Source organism: Ruditapes philippinarum, unplaced genomic scaffold, assembly GCF_026571515.1.
Source record: "Ruditapes philippinarum isolate M1 unplaced genomic scaffold, ASM2657151v2 ctg2908_1_1_1_1, whole genome shotgun sequence".
Lineage (NCBI taxonomy): Eukaryota > Metazoa > Mollusca > Bivalvia > Venerida > Veneridae > Ruditapes > Ruditapes philippinarum.
Window position 1 is genome coordinate 33,454 of NW_026856737.1, and position 22,967 is coordinate 56,420.

The 22,967-nt window shown below is 32.5% G+C and overlaps 1 protein-coding gene across 2 annotated transcripts; it reads right to left on the reverse strand.

Moving 5' to 3' along the window:
- Positions 1–1,978: 1,978 nt before the first annotated feature.
- On the reverse strand, positions 1,979–21,554 carry LOC132747547 (cytoplasmic FMR1-interacting protein-like). 2 transcript variants are annotated; one of them, XM_060736952.1, is made up of 28 exons: positions 21,333–21,554; positions 19,902–20,174; positions 18,843–18,920; positions 18,200–18,301; positions 16,623–16,804; positions 15,291–15,516; positions 14,912–15,016; positions 14,401–14,604; positions 13,835–13,951; positions 13,376–13,453; positions 12,517–12,731; positions 12,161–12,305; positions 11,626–11,782; positions 11,295–11,377; positions 10,743–10,816; positions 10,138–10,234; positions 9,886–9,962; positions 9,224–9,452; positions 8,768–8,967; positions 8,242–8,329; positions 7,419–7,562; positions 6,840–6,930; positions 6,185–6,312; positions 5,893–5,971; positions 5,515–5,630; positions 5,011–5,249; positions 3,308–3,455; positions 1,979–2,915 (listed from the first exon to the last, which is right to left on the reverse strand). In XM_060736952.1, the coding sequence occupies exons 1-28, from the start codon at positions 21,414–21,416 to the stop codon at positions 2,733–2,735; spliced, it is 3,942 nt and encodes a 1,313-aa protein (XP_060592935.1). In that variant the 5' UTR covers positions 21,417–21,554; the 3' UTR covers positions 1,979–2,732. The 2 variants fall into 2 exon arrangements, with proteins under 2 accessions (XP_060592935.1, XP_060592934.1); XM_060736951.1 differs by lacking the exons at positions 11,295–11,377; positions 18,200–18,301; positions 18,843–18,920; positions 19,902–20,174; positions 21,333–21,554 and adding exons at positions 11,006–11,088; positions 17,096–17,197; positions 17,741–17,833.
- Between the last annotated feature and the right edge of the window lie 1,413 nt (positions 21,555–22,967).

Consider the following 22,967-nt stretch of genomic DNA (forward strand, 5'->3'; position numbering starts at 1 on the left):
TCGGATTTTAATTCATCAAATTCGCGCGAAAGATTGGAGTTGGTACGCTGTTGGTCGTGGAGGCTTGAATCTATTTTGGCTTGTTTCTGACTTATTTCATCACAAATTTGCGCATCATAATTTCAGCTTGTCTCTATATCATTGATTTTGCGTGACGATTCGTGTAATTTGCTTTCAAGCGTGGACACTCTATTGTCCATTAAAGTTAATTTTTGCGACATAGTTGTGATCTGGCTTTCAATAGAATCTAGTTTTCTTAACCGTAAATCTATTGCCTCGAGCTTCTCCATTATAGTGTGATTGAAGTTCATAGAGGTTTGTTGAGGGGGTGTAGCAAAAGCCGGAGAGTTCATGTAATGCTGAGGTTGTGGGGGAGGGTAGTTCGGACCTTGGTACTGAGGAATCTGTGATAAAAATGTGCCCTGGGATGAGAGTAGACTTGGTGATGTCTGGTCTGCCATCGTAGATCGTTTATCTGGCTGAATGCTTAAATAATTTGGTGAAGACTCAGATTTCGTACGCTTCTTATGTCCTTTCTTACCACCCATTTAAAATGGAATCGTCTACAGAAACATCATCAAATATGAAAAACGTCTATAACATCCAAACTTGTACATCCAAAAGTTGGTTAACTGACAGAAAAGCTTACAGAATAATGAATATTTTCAGCTGTATAAAATTAGTTCATCATATCTCTCAAAAACATACGTAAATCCAACTTTTTCAACGATATACCGGGAACTCAAAAAAACACGTCCGCCATATTTGTCACGTGATTTTAATAATTAACAGTTTAAAAAATAAATAATTTCATTTCATAAAGTAACCATGAATTGATTAAATCTGTTTTCTGTTGTGATCTTATCACAATTAGCCAAAGTGTTACTTTTGATTTTTCGGGTACTGTCTTTATCATGCAATAACTTCATTAAAATGCAATATTTTTCATCACTTTGGTATCTAAATGACCGAAATGCATTCGGTTTTATGAAACTGTGAAATTTTTTTTAAAAGAAATATATTTTCCTTGTTAAAATGCAATTATCCCGACCGTGCGTTTTCATTGTCCTTAAGTATAGATGACTTTGACGTACCATACGTCCATAGACTGGTCTATTTTTTCCGATGAAAAAGAGTATAAGTTTCTATCTTTTATTGATGCATACATTTTTATATACGACATCTTGCATTTGGTAGTTTCAGCCGCTAGCTTTCATTTAAAGGACATCATTACAAAGGCACCGTAAATACACAAACTGAATATCATTTAGTTTGATATGTTATTATATGATCTAGCTAGTCTAGTTTAACACTGGGTTATAATCTGCCTTTCCATCTCGTAACAACCCATCCAAAATCTGCGAAAATCGACCATAATGTAAACAAAGCTTCCCATGTTGAGCTTATAAGGAAAGCAAATAAGTTGTGATAGGAAAAAAAGTTCACAGCAGTGTTCGTTGGTTTAACTTTGTTTTCATTTAAACATTAAATTTGGTTGTTTTTACCAGGGTCATATAGGAAGACCCTGTTTTTACTGACCTGATCGGACCAAACATCAGGAAGGAATCACTTAAAGACAGAAATGTCTACTTTTCAAAAACTTTTATATTGAATAATTTAAAAGGTAACGATCCTTGAAATCACTTTTATGAGTAGGGCAAACATTTGCAGGATCAACTATAAAACGTTGATTTGTTAAATAACGGTATCATGAATATGTTGTTTTTTATGGGGTTTTTTTTTTCGATTTTTCCGGGATGTTGTTTCATTTTCTGTATTATCATAGTTCATTATACTTTTCACATTAAACACCAAATCTATTACATGTAGGAAAAATATGATGAAAACTCACGATTGATTATCCATTACAAAGGTTGTAAGCAAGATGGAAATACATTTTCTTTTTCAAACAAATCATATTCATTTAATTCAAATATTATATTATAAAGTATAAAAGAATATTATGACAAACGGTATATCATATAGATTTATTTTTAATTTTCGTTCATCCAGGTTAATTAATCCAATTTATTCCAGAACATATATAATCATTAGTTTTTAGCATAGATAAATATATATACATATATTGTACAGGTCACAGACTTCACACACATTTTTCCTCATTCAATACCGTTTGAACCCTTATCCTGCTGAACTTGTGCCATGGATTGTCCTGCTTGAATTTTGAATAGTCCAATTAAAGTTTAAATGATTTCATTTACAAAATACAAAGCAGTATCGAGCCTTATCAGAATGTACGGATGTGGATGCTTGCCGGACTGGTACTTGTGGCACAGGTTTGTCATATTCTGTTTCAGCAGGTCAAGGGTTAAGGTTTAATGGTATTTAAAACAGATACAACAATTTCTCAACTGCTATATTATTCCTTGTTTATAGAGTAAATAACAAGTTATATAAACAACTGTATGAAGTACTAGTAACAAGTCCTTTGTACTATTATTTGATATATAATTTGCACACTACAGAAAGAAAGGTGAAATGCCTTTTTATATAAAAAAACATCTAGTTATGAAATCAGCCGTAACTGACATCCATAAAATACCTTTCATTTTGCCAACAAATGATAAAGTAAATGTTTGTATTACAAAATGATATTTCACTGTACAAAAATATGAAGGAAAAGACTTGACATGCAAAATACTGACTTGCACAAACCTAGAGTTTCTAATTTGTCCGCATGTTTTGGTCTATATATTGTTTATAATAACTGTCTAGTTTACGGCACTGTTGGCAGTTACGTCTTCCACCCCAGCCTGATATTTCGGCGGTTCGAAGCAGTGAATGCGGTGTTTGCCAGTGAGTGACCAGCCTTTTATATATTTGTTCAAGACATCAAAGATTTGACTATTTAACAACTTTAATTTCCAAACTCGGCTCATCATCCTATTCAGTTGCTGAAATTTTAACAACAAAAAAAGTAATCAATAGTAAGTAATGAACGTAGTAGAAGTGAAAGGGTGGTAGAAAATACACTAACACACAAATTATAATTGCAATTAACGTGTTAGTGTCTTTTCATTATTAAATGTTTATGGTTAAGCAAATGCTTTGAAAAAAATCATTCAGTGACCGAACGGTAAATGGTAAGATATTTTCACCGCTGAATTTATTAAGGAGAAAACATTCGACTTCCTGATTTCGGTAGCATAATCACTGTGTCCAACAGTATGCCAAAAATGCAGTGAATTATGCATTTGGCTATGTACTTTGATAAGTGGATTTCGCATAAGCACAAACGCCTGAATGTGGAGGGATACACATTAAGATAGGAAGATAATATATTTACAATTCCTTCTACGGTTTCTTCTTGCTTATCCAGTCTGTTCAGCTCCAGAATGTGGTAACAAAAATCCAGTGCTTGAAATCTTTTCTGTTGTCCTAACAACACTATTATTGCACAACCAGCCCAACTTAAACTGTCTCCAAACAGCGCCCTTAGAAAGTTAACATAGATAATTATAGAAACATAAAAATTAAAACCAGTAACACGAAAACATACGAGGGAACCGTCAAAAGTTTTGTCCATTAGACAATAAAAAGCCGTACACTCATGGAATAATCGTGCAGTATTTATCTTTACACGGTTTAGTTCTTTATCTACACAATGATGTCAAAATCATTGATGTGCGACAAGTATAACTTACATAAAATTGGGATCTTAAATGAGTAGTCATTCATACTAGTGTTTAAAATGGTTGGTAAACGTTCGTTGAAAAGTGATGAAATTCGCACCTATATCAAAGCTCGCAATGAACTTAAAATTGAACCAAAATCTATCTTTAATGAAATATGCCAAGTTTATGGGGATAATGAAGTATCGTATAGGCTGGTTAGAAACTGGATTGCGAAATCGAATAGTGGATTAGACTCTATTCAAGATGTATCTAGATCTGGCAGGAGACGCACAGCAGTGACCCCGAAAAACATCTCGAAGATTAGTAATATTTTGAAGTCAGATGCCAGATATACGTCTCCCGAGATAGCTCAGATGACTGGTATTTCAGAAGCATCTGCTCGTAGGATTTTAAAGAAGAACCTTGGACTTTCACGCAAAGTTGCTCGATGGATACCCCATATTCTTACCAAGGACCAATTGACACAACGTGTTAAGATGGCCAAAAAACTATTGAAGTTATACCCTAAATTTGAGCGAAAGCGTTTTGTGAACATAGTTACTGGTGACGAAACGTGAGTTCATTTTTTTGAACCACACAGGAAAATAGATAATAAGATTTGGGCCACACGACACGCTCGTAGACCAGTAATTGCTAAAAGAACGATTAGTGTTAAGAAAGTAATGTTGGCTGTATTTGTCGACATCAATGGTCCTATTATTCAAGTCTCTGTACCTAAGGGGCGCACAGTAACAAGAACATTATACAAACGAAAAATTCTAAAAAAAGTTAAATAAGTACTTTGAAAAACGTCGACCAAGGACAGGATTAAGAGGTGTTCACTTATTACACGACAATGCCCCAGGGCAAACATCTAGTGTTGTAAAAGATTTTTTGAAAACCAAAAAAGTGACAGTTCTTCCCCATCCACCCTATTCACCAGACCTGGCTCCTGCAGACTTTTTCCTGTTTCCAAAATTGAAAAGAATGCTGTCTGGAAGGAAATATGGCAGTCGTAATGCAGTAGCTTCCGCTGTTTATCAGTGTCTAAAACGTATCCCTAAAAAAGACTATGAAAATGCTTTTCGGAATTGGCTTAAAAGGTTGAAGTTATGCATTTCTCACAATGGAGATTATTTTGAAGGAAATAAAAAGAAATAATTTGAAATTTGCATTTTGTTCAATTTTTAAAGACCAGTGGACAAAACTTTTGACGGTTCCCTCGTAATACACGTTAAATGTTAATAATGAAATTAAATTGGAGCTAAATTGGAGCTAAATTGGATTGTAAATAATAAAAGTGAAGTACTTGAATGACTTTCAGAAACCAAAACAAATATTTGTTATAACATTATGTGTATATTTGTCAACTTACTCGACGGTATGTTCAGTTTCCCTGTCAGGCACGCAAAATACGTATTGTATAGCACTCCACAGTCTGTGAAATTCTATACTATTCTCGACGCTTATGACACCGTTATCTGGTGTGGGTCCTCGCCATACTGGATGCTCAAAAAACGTCTGAACTCGTTTTAAGATTACATCAAACATCGACAACCCCATACAAAGTCTCTCTCGGGTTAATTTATTACCCATGCGAACTATGTCATTTTGCTAAAAATTCGATAAAAAAATATTACAATTTAGTTAAAACCATGGCTAATGTATATTTCATTCAAATCAATATTATAATTATGGTATGCAAAGATAATCTAGTTTAATTAATAGCGCTTTTTATTTCCACACTTTTCTAACAAAATCAAACGCCTTACAGAAGAATAGACAGTATTGTTTACTGAAAATGTACGAGTATAAGTTATCTTTTGCTAAGTCCTGAGATAAACGTTTTAAACAAGTTAAATTATAGAAGACCTTATACCGTTTCGTTTCCATTCTTTTCAATTATGTCAAGTACATGCAGTGACAAGCAAGACTGTTCCATTTCTTTCATCTTACACACCATTTTCTCCTCCACCTCGTCTCGATTCTTACATTCTACAACAATCATTAAAGAACTGATTTTTTTTAAAAGTAATTAGCAACATGCCGGGCGGAGATGCTGGCTTATTGGTTCATCTCTGCTGATTTCAAACGTCATATTTATGACTTAAGTGGTGCTGCTTTACTTTACAACAGAATTTTGATAATTAGGTTTTATCAATTAACATATGTCCAGCTTATTAATCAAATAAAATTGAATTTGAATTAATTTTTTGAAAGGGATTTATTGATTAAAACAAAAATAAATGTGTCTTACTTTTGACATCTACATATGGTTTAGGTATGATGTGTTGGAACGGTGCAGCATGTAGAATATCGAGCGCCTCCTCTTGGTTCTGAAATATATGAAAATTAAAAAAAAATACTATTACTGATGTAGATTTATATAATGTACTATGTTAACTGCTGACAAGAATGACAGAATTTAAAATTTTATTTAATTTTATCATTTTCGAATTAAAACAATATGCTTTTATCAGTGTATATGATATATAAGCAAATGGTATAAACATTTACGACCGCAATTGCTATGTGAAATTAAGTCTTACAAGGGCATTTTCCAGTGCGAGGAAAAATAGAATAGCGTTGCCAACTTCTCTGAAAATTTGGAACATTTGTCTCTTGTCGGAATATTGGATGATCTCAAACAATTGATGATGGTAGTAATCAGTAACACCTGCAGATATAATATATTTTTAATCTATGTTTCTATATATATGGTTAGACAGTATTAATAAATCTAAATTGCATCTAAATTAAAATGACAAATATTTGCCACATGAAAACTGCCTTTTGGAATGTTCTATGTGCAATATCGTTTTAATTGCAGAAACTTCTTTATTTTTTGTCTATTGGCCATTTCAAAAATAATATGCTGCTGTCATATATACAAAATGTACTATATTTGAAATCTATGTTAGTAAGGCAACATTAACCAATCTAAATTGCATCTACATAAAAATGACAAATATTGCCACAAAAACGTAAAGAAAAAAACAACATCTTCTTAACTGCCTCATGAATTATGTGAGCTATTTTATCAGCAATATCTTAATTTAAATTGCAGAAACTTCTTCATTTTTGTTATCTATCGGCCATTTCAAAAATAATATCTTGATGTCAGAATGTTACAAATAATTCAAATATAAAAGGAACAGACTATAAATTTAAAAAAAAATTCTTACAGGAAATAATAAAACATACCAGAAGATCCATATTCACTTCGAGGCAGACGACAGTTATGAGGCATGACTGAAACAAGAGTTGTAGTATAGCTGCACAGAGGACCTTTCACCTGGAAAACACAGAAAATTCATTTCATATGATTTTCTAAATAAATGGTCTTATCAATTCCAAAGGATGAAATAACTGGAAATGAGCTGAACTAAGCATGAGGAGTACATTTTCAAAATATGCTTATAAACGTGTAAACAGACGGCTATGGGTGATGTTAAATAAGCTTATGAAATGGCAGAAATAAAAATAATTTTTAAGCTTTCTGTTCCATCTCACAGTATGAAAACAGTATAATACAAATTAATATCTATTAAAAATTTAAAATCAATCGTTGAAAAAAAATAATGAAGTCTTTTTTGTATGTTTTTTAGGTTTGAAATATACATGTATTAGTGGCTATATAATTAAGTAGCTTGGTGAAAAAACCAAAACATACCAAAAAATCCTAGCAAGGTCATAACATTCATCCATTTACTAATATTTACAGAAAAATCTTCGAAAATTAAAAAGTGCTTGCTTATCATTTTATGAGAACTTTCCAATTACCTTATCTTCCACAATTTTCAAAAGTTCCTCAACAACGACAGCAATATCTTGATAACCAAGCAGCCGACAAATGACCCGGAAATGTGGTGATCCGATAAAGCCAGAATAAAGACTGTATATGCAGCCAAACGAATGGGTCAATCTCTGTAAGATACAACATTTGAGCCGCGTCACGATAAAACCAACATGATGCGTTTGCGACCAGCATGGATCCAGACCGCGCAGTCTGATCAGGATCCATGCTGTTCGCTTACAAACCCTATTACAAGTAGAGAAACTGATAGCGAACAACATAGATCCTGATCAGACTGCGCGGAGGCGCAGGCTGGTCTGGATCCATGCTGGTCGCAAACGCATTATGTTGGTTTTATCGTGACGCGGCTCATTTCTTGTTAATACCAATACCAATTATAAACATACCTGTTCTCGTGATAAAGGTTAGTATTAGAACTGAAGGAAATGTTTTTGCTGTTTTTGATTTTATTTATTTTTGTCAACGTTTTCACTATTAAATTCATTCTGAAAATGAACATATTTTTGTTAGAGTTTTTCGTCACACCAACACTGTAGATTTATGGCGAGTTTCAAGCTTTAGTGGTGAAGGAAGACCTCGGGTTCCCCGTCGTGTATTATTTCAGGCACAAACGGGCACCTAAATAGAACAACCAATGTTCCGATACTGGACAGCTTTATCGCATGAAAGAATCCAGTTCCTGGAGGGATTCGAACCCACAGTATTTAGGGACGAGAAAATGAACAGATTTAAAGGTAAAGTGTAATTCTTAATTAAATGTTAATATTTGAATGACAAGATATGTTTCACCTGTGAACCCCAAAGATATGTGGGAGAAGGGTTTCCAAATTTGTCTCGCTGTGGTACTTGCATGACTACCATCTCAGTCTTCACAAATCTGAAATACGTCACAGCATTGAAAATAACAGCAATAGTGCTCATCTTATAATAACCGATAAACTATTTCTGAATACCTAAGTTATGCATCTTGCTAGTATGAAAACAGACATTACAGTAAATGTTACAACACAGACCCAAAGAAAACCTTGTAGAAGTTTGACCAACAGTTATCATAACCCGGTTTGTCTTTTGAAATATACCACCGACTTGTTATAAGCATAACTTGCGAGTGATGCATAAAACATTACATTCAAGCCCTATTTCAATAATTATTGAACCAATAAATTTCAAAAGTTTCATATTTCTGTTAATGCAGATTTATTCACGATTATTCTGCTTTTGCGATGACATTATTTAGGTTCCAAACTAATTATATGCTTCTGTATACGGATATACATATATGATATTAATGAGTTGATAAAAAATAATAAAACACCTTTCAGTAGATGAGTTGTAGCAGTAATTAGGTAAGAAGTCATGGTTAAGTTCCCAGAACACGTGTAGAGTTATTCGACCATATGGTGCTGTCACGGTGTGGTTGGCTTCACGAAACATGTCCTCAAACTCATCAAGTGGTAGGAATTTCTTCAACAGTCTATGAGTGAGCCTGTTACATTCTATCAAACCATTTAACTCCTACAATATCCGGAATATTAACAGTACATTTGGGTAAAATATTGACATATCATTTAACTCACTTGTGTTATTTGGCTGATACATACTGATACTCAAAATATATTTAGAATGTATAGTGATTTGACAAGTGACGAGTTTACATTAAACTTTTAAATAAGCTTTTGAAATGTAAATTACTTTTTTTTTCAAACCATCGGGAAATTGTAACATACTGTGTCATACTATTAAAAAATGATTGTTAATAGTGAAAGCATACCATTATTCCAGTAAGATCGGCAGTTTCAAACCTTGAAATGGCTATATCTAGAGAGTTTTGGATAACGCTGTTTATTGTTTGTGCAATCAATTTGTTAAGATCTATAGAACGACCAAGAACTTGGACATGTCGTTGTTTCAGTAAGCTCTCGTACCGATGTGCTCTGGGGCGGCTAACTGCTATACCAAGACTGTCACATTCATCACGGTATGTTTTATCCAACATCAAACTTTAATTACATATAAACAACATTACATCAATTGATTTTTTTCTAAATTTTTAACATACACATTTAATCGATTCTGAAATTAGCACTTTAAGAATCTGTTGCAATAGTTTTATATTATTATACATAAATCTTACAAATATCTCGGCTAGTTAACAAGTAAAGGATTTAATTGCTCCAACATTCAACACACGGTAAATATTGTAAGTCATGCAAACATAGTAATGGAATGAAACAAAGGAATGCGAATGAATTGGAATATATTCTGAACATGATGTAAATTATAAGCATTATGCCATATACATGTATGTATATTAAGTAATACAATAATTCGATATGAAATACTTGATTTTCTGCAAGGAGTGTAAAATTTCATTTTATCACATTTATTTGAAAAATGTCACCGGAGTCTCCAAAATTGATGAAAAAGAATTACCATGCTGCCAGTCGTTTGTAGTAGGCAAATATTTGATCACTTAGTTTATACACAAACTGGTCAAAGCAAAGGTCCACCTGTAGCAATAAAAAATACATTTAATAGATATATCATTAAAACTTTTAACATACATTACATGTATATCGTATTAGTAAAAATGCAGTGTCGACTTTTTTGAAATATAAGACAGAGAGATTCTGATAAAAATCGTGACGTTTTGTATTGATTTAAAGTGGAAGGAAGTAAATTGACCTCAGCTTCTATTTCATCATAGAGATATTGTTGTCGGAACACAGTGAGAGCGTATGTCGCACTATCATTGTACAAGTCAAGAGGGTACAGCATGTACCTGAAATAAAAGAAAATTATAGAAAAGTAGATTAATCAGTAATCTATTGGGCTAATTGACATTGCCAAAGACAATTTATTTATTGGTATTGGCGTCCGGCCCATTACAACAATAATTTCATAATAATACAATTTCATGACTGGTGCTAGTGCAGATATTTATGAATTATAACAGTCATGGTTTTTATACTATATATTATATTGTTTCTTACTATTTTAAATAAAATATATTTAAACTTATTTACTGTAAGCAACAACACTGTACTGTGTTGTTACCATAACTTCAAGTTATATTTTAACATCTTCGTATTCGTTTTGTTCAATTTAATATTCAATATCTATTATTTGTTAATACATTTACATAATAAAACATTATTAGTTTCTACATGAAACAATAACTTTGAATGATAGTAAGTCTTCTGATTCATTTTATAGTTATTTATCATAATAAGTTGGCAACACTTATAAATAAATTGGCTAACTATGAATATACATTGGGAAATACCCACTCTATCATGTGCGGTTCCTTTGTTTCTAGTACATGGTCAGTCAATATCCATGGCATAGACATTTCTATCGGAAACTGAAATATAAGATATCATATGATTATAACAATAAGAAAATATTCTGATTTAAAACATAACAAACATTTACTTTCAAGTAATGAAAATGTACTAAAAATCAGTTTTACTCAGCTAAGAAATACGAGTAGAAAAATGAAAAACAAATTTGAGAAAGTATTTTTAGTTTAGTTTAGTTTAGTTTAGTTTACCTGCACTCTCGATCCCATGGCCATCTCAAGGAAGAATTCTCTGTACCAAAGTTGTCCCAGATCACAGCAATTGTGTAGAGATTCTGTATCGATGTATATATATATTAAGAGTATATCAGATTATAACAATTAAGAAAATATTCTGATTTTAAAACATAAACAAACATTACTTTTCAGTAATGAAAAGTACTAAAAATCAGTTTTACTCAGCTAAGCAAATACGAGTAGAAAAATGAAAAAACAAATTTGAGAAAGTATTTTTAGTTTAGTTTAGTTTAGTTTAGTTTACCTGCACTCTCGATCCCATGGCCATCTCAAGGAAGAATTCTCTGTACCAAAGTTGTCCCAGATCACAGCAATTGTGTAGAGATTCTGTATGATGGTATATTATAAGTCAATTAAGAGTTAAGGTTTAAAGAAACACATGCAATTAAGACAATAAAATCATATACCAGGAATATATAAATATTACCATAGTTGCATTGATGCAGGACCAATAAACCCATAATGTATTTCGAGAAGAAAATAAACATTTTTACAGACTTTCTTTAAGTAGAAACAATAATCATATTCATTATCATAAGACAATTGTTATAATAAAACTCCCTGAATAAACTTACCATTCAGATTTAACATATTGCTCCAGTAAAAGGACTTGTTATGAAAACTATGAAAGGCTGCTGAATGTTTTTGTCCCAAATGACTTTTGAATGATTTGTTAACACCGGCATGCTTGTCCCCAATCAGTGATTCTAACATTGTTCGTACCATGTACAACTGCAATAAAAGTCATTTAAAGCATTCCCTTACATTGTGACAAATATATTTCAACACCATCCATCTTGCCACTTTGTACATGTTAAATTAGTTTTGTTTGTCTGAGATTTAAAATGGTTTTGTTATAATTGTATTAATTCATAATAATAAAAAAAAAACAACAAACGCTCCTTTACTTTTCCTGTTACAATAGCACTTTTTTAGTTTTTGAAATTTTCCAATTATTTCTATAAAAAAAAGTAGAAAAGGTATCTTGACTATGTAAAACTAAAAAGTACCTATATATCTAAATTTGTCCATATAAACTCGTAAAAGATACAGATATTTTTGTCTTATCAACAGTATAATCTCTACAAAAAAGTAAAACATGGAATCAACCTGCGTCGTTGATAGACCGACATTGCGTCTAGGAACTTTGATATTAAACGAGTTGTGAGATTTCTTTCCGCTCATCGCCGGGTCATCGGTTGGTTCATGACCTCCAAGCCAGTCTACACACGTACTCCGTACTGCCAACAGTATACTTAAACATAAAAAAAATCAAGCAATAGATACATCTTGGTTATAACTGCATGATGCGAATAAAATGTAGTGATATTAAAACAAAAAGTGAAATTTTTCACCTTTTTAGACATTTTCTATCGGTTTTCTATCGATTTTAAAACAAATGAATTACAATGTATATATGCAACGGAAAACAACTGCATTCATTAATAAATATACATTGTAATTACACTTTTAGAACACTGTGTCCATTTTTGATAGATTTTCTGATGGGCTCCCGTAATTCCAATTGTACAAAGTCCTGTAACTCCGCATAAATATGGCGTCGTATAGCGTCCATGAACACTGACTCTATACGTAACATGAGCAACTGTAACCCTTTTATCATTGCAATCACCTCAATGATCGCCGTCTTCTCCGCTCCACTGAAGTTATAACGGGTAGCCTGTAACATAAATGATCACTATTTTAAACATTGAATTGTATCATGTTAACACAACATTATTCGAACTTCTAAAATTCATAATTCTGTTATATGAGTTAACAAGTTCTTCATCGGGGTGCTGTCTGTGATACGCAGGCTACATTATTACATCTTATTCTCCTTCAAGTTATATTTTACTGAGTTCAACCAATTGTTTAGGACACTTGCTGCTTTATCGGGGACCATTCTTTTCTTTATTGCACAGTAGTGTAACAATGAAGGCTTAAAGATCAACGCTTTCTGAAGACATCTGAGGATGTTAATTAAATATAATTTTTCGTCTGTAAATGTTGAAATCTACAAAAACCGGTGCAAGGGGCATGAACAGTAGCTTGTATTTACTAAAACCATCAATGAAGAGGCAAATCAAACTGAGACGGTAATATTTTTAATTTTACCATATTTGGGTCGTTCTTTCAGCTTCCAATTTTAATTATTTTTCGTCCATTACCCTCATGTTAGAACTAAAATATCTCACATATAGAATATACGAGACTATCTAAATATTAGAACACTGCATTATTCTGGGGATCAAACAAACTTCTATAAAAATAACATATATCACTCATGGTAAAGGGTACGTGAGGCATAATAAAAAGACATACTCTCTCGTATTCTTCAGCCTCCTCAGGACACGAAGTGTTCTTATGGGGATCAGTGGGATTCAACAACTTCCAGGAAAACTAAAATACAAATAATCACCTCTTTCTGAGAAAGCAACACAAGGAAATGAAAACAATTATACCTAAAATGTCTTATGTTTAATAACGGAAACATTTATACTTAAAATCAAAACAACAGAAATTAAACAAACGATACAAATGACATAAATTTATATGCAGTTTTGTATTAATTACTAAATATCTGCTTTTTAGAGCATATTAAGTTTAGGAAAATGGAAACATGATTTTAAGATGTTGATAACTTAGAAAGATTGTGAAAAATTGCGATAAGTACACATTTGTTTATTATGTTTTATAAACTGTATTTATCTGACCATTTTAATTAGAACACTTCTGTTTTGTTCTTTTTATACAACTTCATATGTAACGATTCATTTTTACCATTTCTGTAACATGTAGCGTCCATCTGGACAACAACTGAAGTCCTTGTAGTGCCAGGTCATATAAACTCTTGTTCTCAGCATCCGTTCTAACTGACTCACGACATGTTGTAGTCGCCTGAAATTTTTACATTCCTATTGTTACTTTTCAAAATATTATCAATATAATGAACTCTTCAGGAAGAACTGTATTATGAACGTTTAAATTAGAAAAAATACATGCCCATAATATGGCTTCCTCACGTACGATTGTTATCATCGAAAATTTGCTTTTTCTAGAACAATTAAAGAATATTTAAGGGTTAGCTTTTGTATGACATTACCATTAGTACACTTTGTGCACTCGATGGTACTGATGCAGCATGACTTCATATTCTGTAAGATATATAAAAATATATTTGGACAGTTCTATTGCGGTATGGTTAATTTCATGTACAATGTATATTTTATGATGCTTGAATGTTGAATGTTTATTATGTTTTAAGAAAAGTGTATCTCTTTCTATCTAAGATTTGCCTGAGCATAGAGTATTAAAGGGATATATATGATGTAAAAGAAGACGTCTACCTCATTAGAATGTATGGAAAGCTTTGATATATATGACATGTGGTCTGCACGTATCTTCTCTATGTTATGGAGGATATCAGACTGGGGACTGGCAACATTTGACTCACATATCGGCCATTTAGAAGGGTCAAATGTCTCACTTCTTTTGATATACTCGTAAGGACACACTTGCATGTCACCATAAAGTGGCACGATCTCTAGTTGCTGTGAAACAGTAAAATATGTATAACAAGTTAGTAAAGAGTAAACGTCACGTAATGATATAACTGAACACAATTTAGCATGCAACAAATATCGATCACAAGAATACAATAACATACAAAGCTTTATTCTTGCAAATACACTTACACGAATTAAACTTTGAATACTTTGAAAATAAAATTATCATATAATTAATTATTTCTATTCATCAATATATTATAAATATACCACTTTCAGAACACAATTATATCTAAATACATGTACAATGACCATTTAATACAATGAAATTGTTAATAACAGTTATAAGTACTTTTAGAATTTTGTCGATCTTAGAAATGTTAATTTTCTTCTTCTGGTCCATTTTGTATATGCTGTTGTCAGCGTTGTCCATTGTGAATAAACCGAATGCGATTACCTAAAATATAATATGAAATGTCACAAGCTGTGTACAGTAGACGATTTCTTCAAGACTTACCAAACATTTTTTGTCGAGTGTCTTAAAAAGACTCTTTTAACTAAAATCCATGTTTTTTTATAAAACAAGTTTACATGGACAATATAAATAAAACAATAAACAAACTGATAAGACAGTACCACGTAGAATATAGTTTGGGAAGAATTAACAGTTTAAAGAATGTTGCGAATAAAGACATTGAACTTAAATTTACACTGTTATGAAATGCACAAACCTTCACAAACATAAACTTTTCATGGGGATCAATGTACATTTTGCTTTCGTACATGTGTACACATATATTGATGATGTCAGCAAAAAGGTCCTCATATCCTGGTATAGTGTGAAGTGTAGTTTTCAGTGTATCTCGGATTATATTCTGTGTGGCTAGAAACATGGACAAGTTGTTCGATTCTTGGATGGCCGCCTGATCACACAAAGAGTTGAGAATCTGACTGGTCCTGAAACAGAATATGAGGAATGATAAGTGACCACAACTACATATAATATTAAAAGCTATCGAATGCATTGTTCAAAAGGGGGTACTAATAAAAATAATATATGTTTGCTTTGCACAGAGAATTTTTTTTTTTAAATTATTTATCATTTTAGATGGAAGTAAACTGATAACATGTGATAACATGTGATGCCTTGTGTTGAAATTATACACTATTACACCTGATGAGTACGCCAATCTAGATAAATACTGACATTGTCATTTTATTGTGTTTATCTTCACTGGCAGGACAAATTTGTCGGAAGCATCAATACAATAAAATCTTCGGAAATATTCTGTACGACGATCTAATATATAAGTCTATCAGACTCGTTATAGGCCTAATAATAACTAGTTAAAACTGCAGAAATGATTCGCATGGAGTAATGGTCCGCATTGCAGAGTTAAAAGGGGTGATTGAATATGAATTTAATAACAAAATATATAGGTCTAAAAAGCTTACACAAGACTGTTTTGATAGGTAATGGAATAAGAAGTAAAACATAATACTATAATATCTAAAATTTTAGTATTGGGTTATTGTAATTCAGCGAATATGATGTCCATCCATATAACGTTGCATTTAAATGAGTTTGTTACATTATATGTTAAACAGTAGTGTTTGCGATACATTTGGTTTTATATTCGAAACAGCGAGGAGAAAATTGCTTCCATAGTTGAATTTGAGAGGGTAGCGTTATAGTTTTCTTACCTACTCAAAAAGTTGTGAAAATGTTTGTCTTAAATGTGTATTATTCATCTTAGTATAAAATACAAAACAGTACTTTACATAGGAAAAAGGGTAAAAAGCGTTCGTCAAACGGGTTGACTGCATATTGAACTTGGTGAAGTTGAAATCATGAATACACAAAGTTGAATTCGTGAACTTATGAAGTTGAAATCGTGAGTTCGTGAAGTTGAAATCATGAATTAATGAAGCTGAAATCGTAAATTCATGAATTCCGTTGTTAAAAACGTGAATTCACGAAGTTAAAATTGTGAATTCACGAAAATGAAATTTGGAATTCATGAAGTTGAAATGTCCCCACCGGTCTTTCATAGAAAACCTACCTTCTGAACAATGCGTAATCATTCCTTATACTTGATTTCATATTTTTCAGTTCATCAAGTTCGGCAAACATGTTGATGAATTTGCCAAGTGTGACGAGGTAAGCCTCGGATACAAAGTCGTTTTTCTTCTCCTTGTGACATAATCTCTTTACCTCACCACAAAAACGTTCAATAGCTGTTTTCTAAATGTCAATATAATTGATTGAAAAATGAAGTTATATATGTATATTTCGTTACTCGTTGTGAATTAATTAAAAAATTTAATTGGCCTCAAAAAACACAAATAAACAACATGTATACCTTCAAAAAATAAATTATTTGAATTAAAAACAAAAATTTCAAAGTTTGAAGATGCAGCATCTGTACGAAGTGAAATTGTATGTTTTACAGCTATATATTAACCTATGAATACGTATACAATAAATATAAAATATAATAGGAATTTTAACACGTTACTGTTATTGTATTCTCACCTTAAAATACATGAAGTCTTTCAGTTTAGATACCCGTGGAGCAAGTACGTCTACTATATGTTGATAAATTTCTGTTCTATTTTGCTGATTATCACTCTTTACCTGAAAATATTTACCCTAGTTTACCATAGTAGGATTTGGCTGATGCTTATTGTGAAATTACTGCTTTCATTTATAACATGCATTGCTTTGTTCTTAAATGAAAAAAGACAAGGAATCGACCAATACGAAACAGATATCCATTAAATGAAATTAAGAGAGTGTATAATTTAAAGGTATGTCATTATACGTACATGTATACGTTTATATCTATCTTTGTCATATATGTTTTAGTAAATATGACTAAAGACATTTTGCATGTCCATAGCCAATAAATTTTGAAAGCTTTGAATCATGACACGTGTTGGTAACCATTGTTGAGTAACGTTGCTGATGCCACAAAATGTCGTGAAACTATAATGTTCGTGAAGTTAGCCAGACAGCCGGAACAGCCGAAGCAGCAGGAACTCATTTTCGTATAACAAAATATATTTGAGCTATTCTTCTTAAATAATGTGACAATTTATAACGTTTAATCGTTAGAACGTTAAAAATATTTTAGTTTTAAAGCGAAGTTCTAGTTATACCAAACATGATTTTAATTACCTGCGGGAAGGCACGTGAACAACACCTCCCAGGTATACATAGTCACTGCATAAACTTTTCCTTCATCCAACAACTTGTTCTAACAATATGAAAACAATAAGGTTTTAAGTAATAGAAAAGAGCACCGAAACTCGATGAGGCTATCTGATTTGTACGAGGGGGCGTAGCCCCCGAGTATAAATCAGATTGCCGAGTGTTTTGGTGTTCTTTCTCTTTTGTATCATAGTCAAACATGACAGCACGTTCCCTGTTGTCATAATATGAAACCCCAGAAAAAATTAACCAATGAACGGGCATTTGAATATGATATTTCTGCCCCTTTCTCTTTCTCTGCCGTCACAATAAGTAAACCCCAGCAAAAATGAACCAATCAATGGGCATGCTCAGAACACTCTTTATTATGCATTCATTGGAAAATAATAGGAATTTTAACACGTTACTGTTAAATTGTATTCTCACCTTAAAATACATGAAGTCTTTCAGTTTAGATACCCGTGGAGCAAGTACGTCTACTATATGTTGATAAATTTCAGTTCTATTTTGCTGATTATCACTCTTTACCTGAAAATATATTTACCCTAGTTTACCATAGTAGGATTTGGCTGATGCTTATTGTGAAATTACTGCTTTCATTTATAACATGCATTGCTTTGTTCTTAAATGAAAAAGACAAGGAATCGACCAATACGAAACAGATATCCATTAAATGAAATTAAGAGAGTGTATAATTTAAAGATATGTCATTATACGTACATGTATACGTTTATATCTATCTTTGTCATATATGTTTTAGTAAATATGACTAAAGACATTTTGCATGTCCATAGCCAATAAATTTTGAAAGCTTTGAATCATGACACGTGTTGGTAACCATTGTTGAGTAACGTTGCTGATGCCACAAAATGTCGTGAAACTATAATGTTCGTGAAGTTAGCCAGACAGCCGGAACAGCCGAAGCAGCAGGAACTCATTTTCGTATAACAAAATATATTTGAGCTATTCTTCTTAAATAATGTGACAATTTATAACGTTTAATCGTTAGAACGTTAAAATATTTTAGTTAAAGCGAAGTTCTAGTTATACCAAACATGATTTTAATTACCTGCGGGAAGGCACGTGAACAACACCTCCAGGTATACATAGTCACTGCATAAACTTTTCCTTCATCCAACAACTTGTTCTAACAATATGAAACAATAAGGTTTAAGTAATAGAAAGAGCACCGAAACTCGATGAGGCTATCTGATTTGTACGAGGGGGCGTAGCCCCCGAGTATAAATCAGATTGCCGAGTGTTTTGGTGTTCTTTCTCTTTTGTATCATAGTCAAACATGACAGCACGTTCCCTGTTGTCATAATATAAAACCCCAGAAAAAATTAACCAATGAACGGGCATTTGAACATGATATTTCTGCCCCTTTCTCTTTCTCTGCCGTCACAATAAGTAAACCCCAGCAAAAATGAACCAATCAACGGGCATTATCTGGAGTGCGGGTAACTGATACCTGCACTCCAGTTACCGCACTGTGCATGTATATGTATACGATTTAACTCAACAGAAAGGTCCCCAAACTATGATACAAAATATAGTTAAACCTTATTCAAATGCCCGTTCATTGGTTAATTTTTTCTGGGGTTTCATATTATGACAACAGGGAACGTGCTGTCATGTTTGACTATGCAACAAAAGAGAAAGAACACCAAAACACTCGGCAATCTGATTTATACTCGGGGGCTACACCCCCTCGTACAAATCAGATAGCCTCATCGAGTTTCGGTGCTCTTTCTATTACATATATAATTATAGGAATATGTTTAACCATTGACGTTTGTTTCAGACAATGACATTGGCGCCGACGTCTGCTTCAAACAGTCAAGCTAGAGCGAAATGTTTTGGCGAATAATTAATGTACAGTGTTTAATGAATGCAAAAAAGGAAGTTATTTTGAACATATTTTCACACAGTGAATTGGTAGATTTAAACATGATAGCTATCTTAATTTTGACATGTGAATTCGGAAAATGAGGTGTCTTAAAAAAAAACAGTGTAAAGTTCGTGAAGTGAAAATCTGATGTCCTTCAATGTTATTTTAATTATTTCTTAACAAAATCTTAATGTGGTAACTCGCCAACACTGTATATATTTAGAAAACATCACTTACAAGATCAGCATGTACTGTAGCCTCCTCCACATATTTTGCTACCCCGGAAAGAAAAGCTGCTCGATCTTCAAAGTTGGTATCAAAGTTCGTCTGATAGTGTATAGGGATGGCCACGGCCTCTATACATGGTTGTTGGTCGGGGAGTGGTATACTTGTAAGTACCTCTATTCCTTTTAATGCCTCGCCTAAAGTGTACTTTTCCTCTGTCTCCATCATAAGCGATTCAATATATTCTTTTCTGAAATATAGTTGATGCTGGTGACATACCGGTATCTGGTTTGTAGATAATTTATCCAATTTTTGCGTTATGTTCAAAAGATTTTCTCTTCAATCAAATTTACATCAAAGATGCTTGAAAAACAGTCACAAAATATGTTACAAAGTTTATACACCGTAACAATAACTGTCGGATCATACTCCAAAATAACCGAAGATTGCAATCATTTCAGCTTATATATTTCTGTTATTGTTAAAAAATATAAAATTAAAGTTCCTGTGAATTGTTTTAGTCTCGTCGGCGTTTTGTACTTATAAAGTAGCTATGCATGGCCTTATTTTAATTTCTCAAATGTATATTCGTATTTTGAATATTTCATAAACATTTCACTGCCCGTGAAAAAAGTAGGTTTGTATTTTATCGCATTTTGATCACTTCAGATACAGCATTAAATTACTCGATATTAACTTCCTTGTTAGTGGGGAAAATATCTCTAACTACCTCTAATGTACTTATACTTGTTTATAAAACGATTTATTCAATGTTATCAAATGCTAAGTTATCAGTTGATATATTTTATTATTGTAAAACAGATCAATAAATCTTCAACAAGGTTTACATGATTTATATCATATTTACTGTTGGAGAGAGTTAAAAGAGTATTCTATACCTACAATCGTTCTATACATTTGTATGGTAACATTTAGAATGATCTTACATCGATCTGATATATTTACATTCTAAATAATATAGTGTACATGTTAACTTCATGAAATTCATCGACTCGAACCTATAGTGACCCCTGGGTCGAGAGGCAGACACCTTTACCACTAGGCCACAAGTAATCGAGTCTTAACATCTAAAAATGGGACATACGAATGTCTAGTGAAGATCAACCTTAATTTCCTTGCGTTTTTACAATAGAGATATCAGAATGTGCGTACACGTAAAACTCATCTAAGATGATACAACTTCTTATTCCCATCCGTCGAATTTCAAATTTAGTAACGATGTTAGAATTTCTAGCATTGAATAAACAAACTGTCTGAATTGTCTTATTGCTAAGTTTCCATCTGAATTATACCTTCACCATATGAAGTGCAATCCTTAAGTCTTCAAAGGGTGTAAAGTTTTAGTAATGAGTTTCTGCAATAAAAATGCAAATTTTAGCAAATACAAGGAAAATATTGATAAAAATAAAATTTATTACAAACCTTCAACTTACATCCAGGCTGTCCTATAAGTTCTCTTTTTTTTAGATTACATATTTCATACACAAACTTCCTTGTTATTATCATAAAAGCCCATTTTCCATCTGAAATTTAAAAAGCTTTTTATTCACGCTCCGTGGGTTTTAAAGGATTTTTACAAAGAAGGACATATCCTTTTCTTCCTCACATCTATTTGAAAACAAACACAGCATTTATTTGAAAATAATAAACTTAGCTTATTTTGATAACGTATACTAATAGATCTATATATAACTTTTTTGATATCTTTTAATAAAAAAAATTTAACACTGATAGCTGGAAAAATGCCTTATTCGATTCTAAACATTACAAAGCTTAGTACAGATAAAAATGGTTTAAAACTTAAGCCAGTCAATGACATTTTGTACAGTATTATCTTTACCGGTAATTATTTTATTTTTATCATAAATGTTGCCAAATATTCAATAACCTTGATTACAATATTCAACATGCTGCTGTAAAAATTCTGATACGGGTCTTTTTTTCTTTTATGGTAGCCTTTTGGTTGACATTAAAGATTAAATACAAATATAATATAGACCTCAAACTTACTTTTTCAGATAAGACATGAACATCATATATAGTAGCAATATTGCGTCTCTTCATCCGCGAGGTAAAGTTTTCTTTAAAAAATGATACAGGTCATTTAATACTGTATCCTAGACTCGACCGTCCAGCAATGTTCTGTTGTTTTTTTGTTGCTTTTTTTCCCCGTTTTTGTGAAATATGTGGCATCACATCAAACTAAACTTATTGATGACATCACACATAATAAATCGGTAAAAAAACTAAGAAAATTGATCAAGGTGAATGGGAATATCTTACAGGAAATTTAAGCATATTATTTTAATCGAAATGCCCAAAAGACTTCTGTATGACATACACAGACATTAAATGCCTGATGTCCTAGTCCTGTTGAATCTGATACACAGGCACACACCAAATGCCCTAAACCCTGCAACATCTCATACACAGATATTATATGCCCATATATGTTACATCTAATGCACAACAACACATGAGATGTCCTAAACACTGCTGCATCTAGTGCACAAACATCAGATCCCGAAAGCAATGTTGTTTTTTTTTACACAAGCACACACAAGATGCCAAACACTCTGTTGCATCTAATTCCAAGCACATATTAGAAGTTCCAACCCTGCTGCATCTCATATACAGGCACACATTAGATGTCCAAAACCCTACTGCATCTCATATACACAGGCACATATTAGATGCTCTAAACACTGCTACATCTAATAAACAAGCACACATAAGATGCCCAAAACCTTGCTGTATCTCATATACAAGCACACATTAGATGCCCAAACCCTGCTACATCTCATACACAGGCACATATTAGATGCCAAAACCCTGCTACATCTCATATACAGACACACATTAGATGCCCAAACCCTGCTGCATCTCATAAACAAGTACAAATTAGATGCCCAAACCCTACTTCATCTCATAAACAGGCGCACATAAGATGCCCTAAACCCTGCTAAATATCATGATCAGGCACACATTAGATGATCAAACCCTGCTGCATCTCATATACAGGCACACATTAGATGCCCAAACCCTGCTGCATCTCAT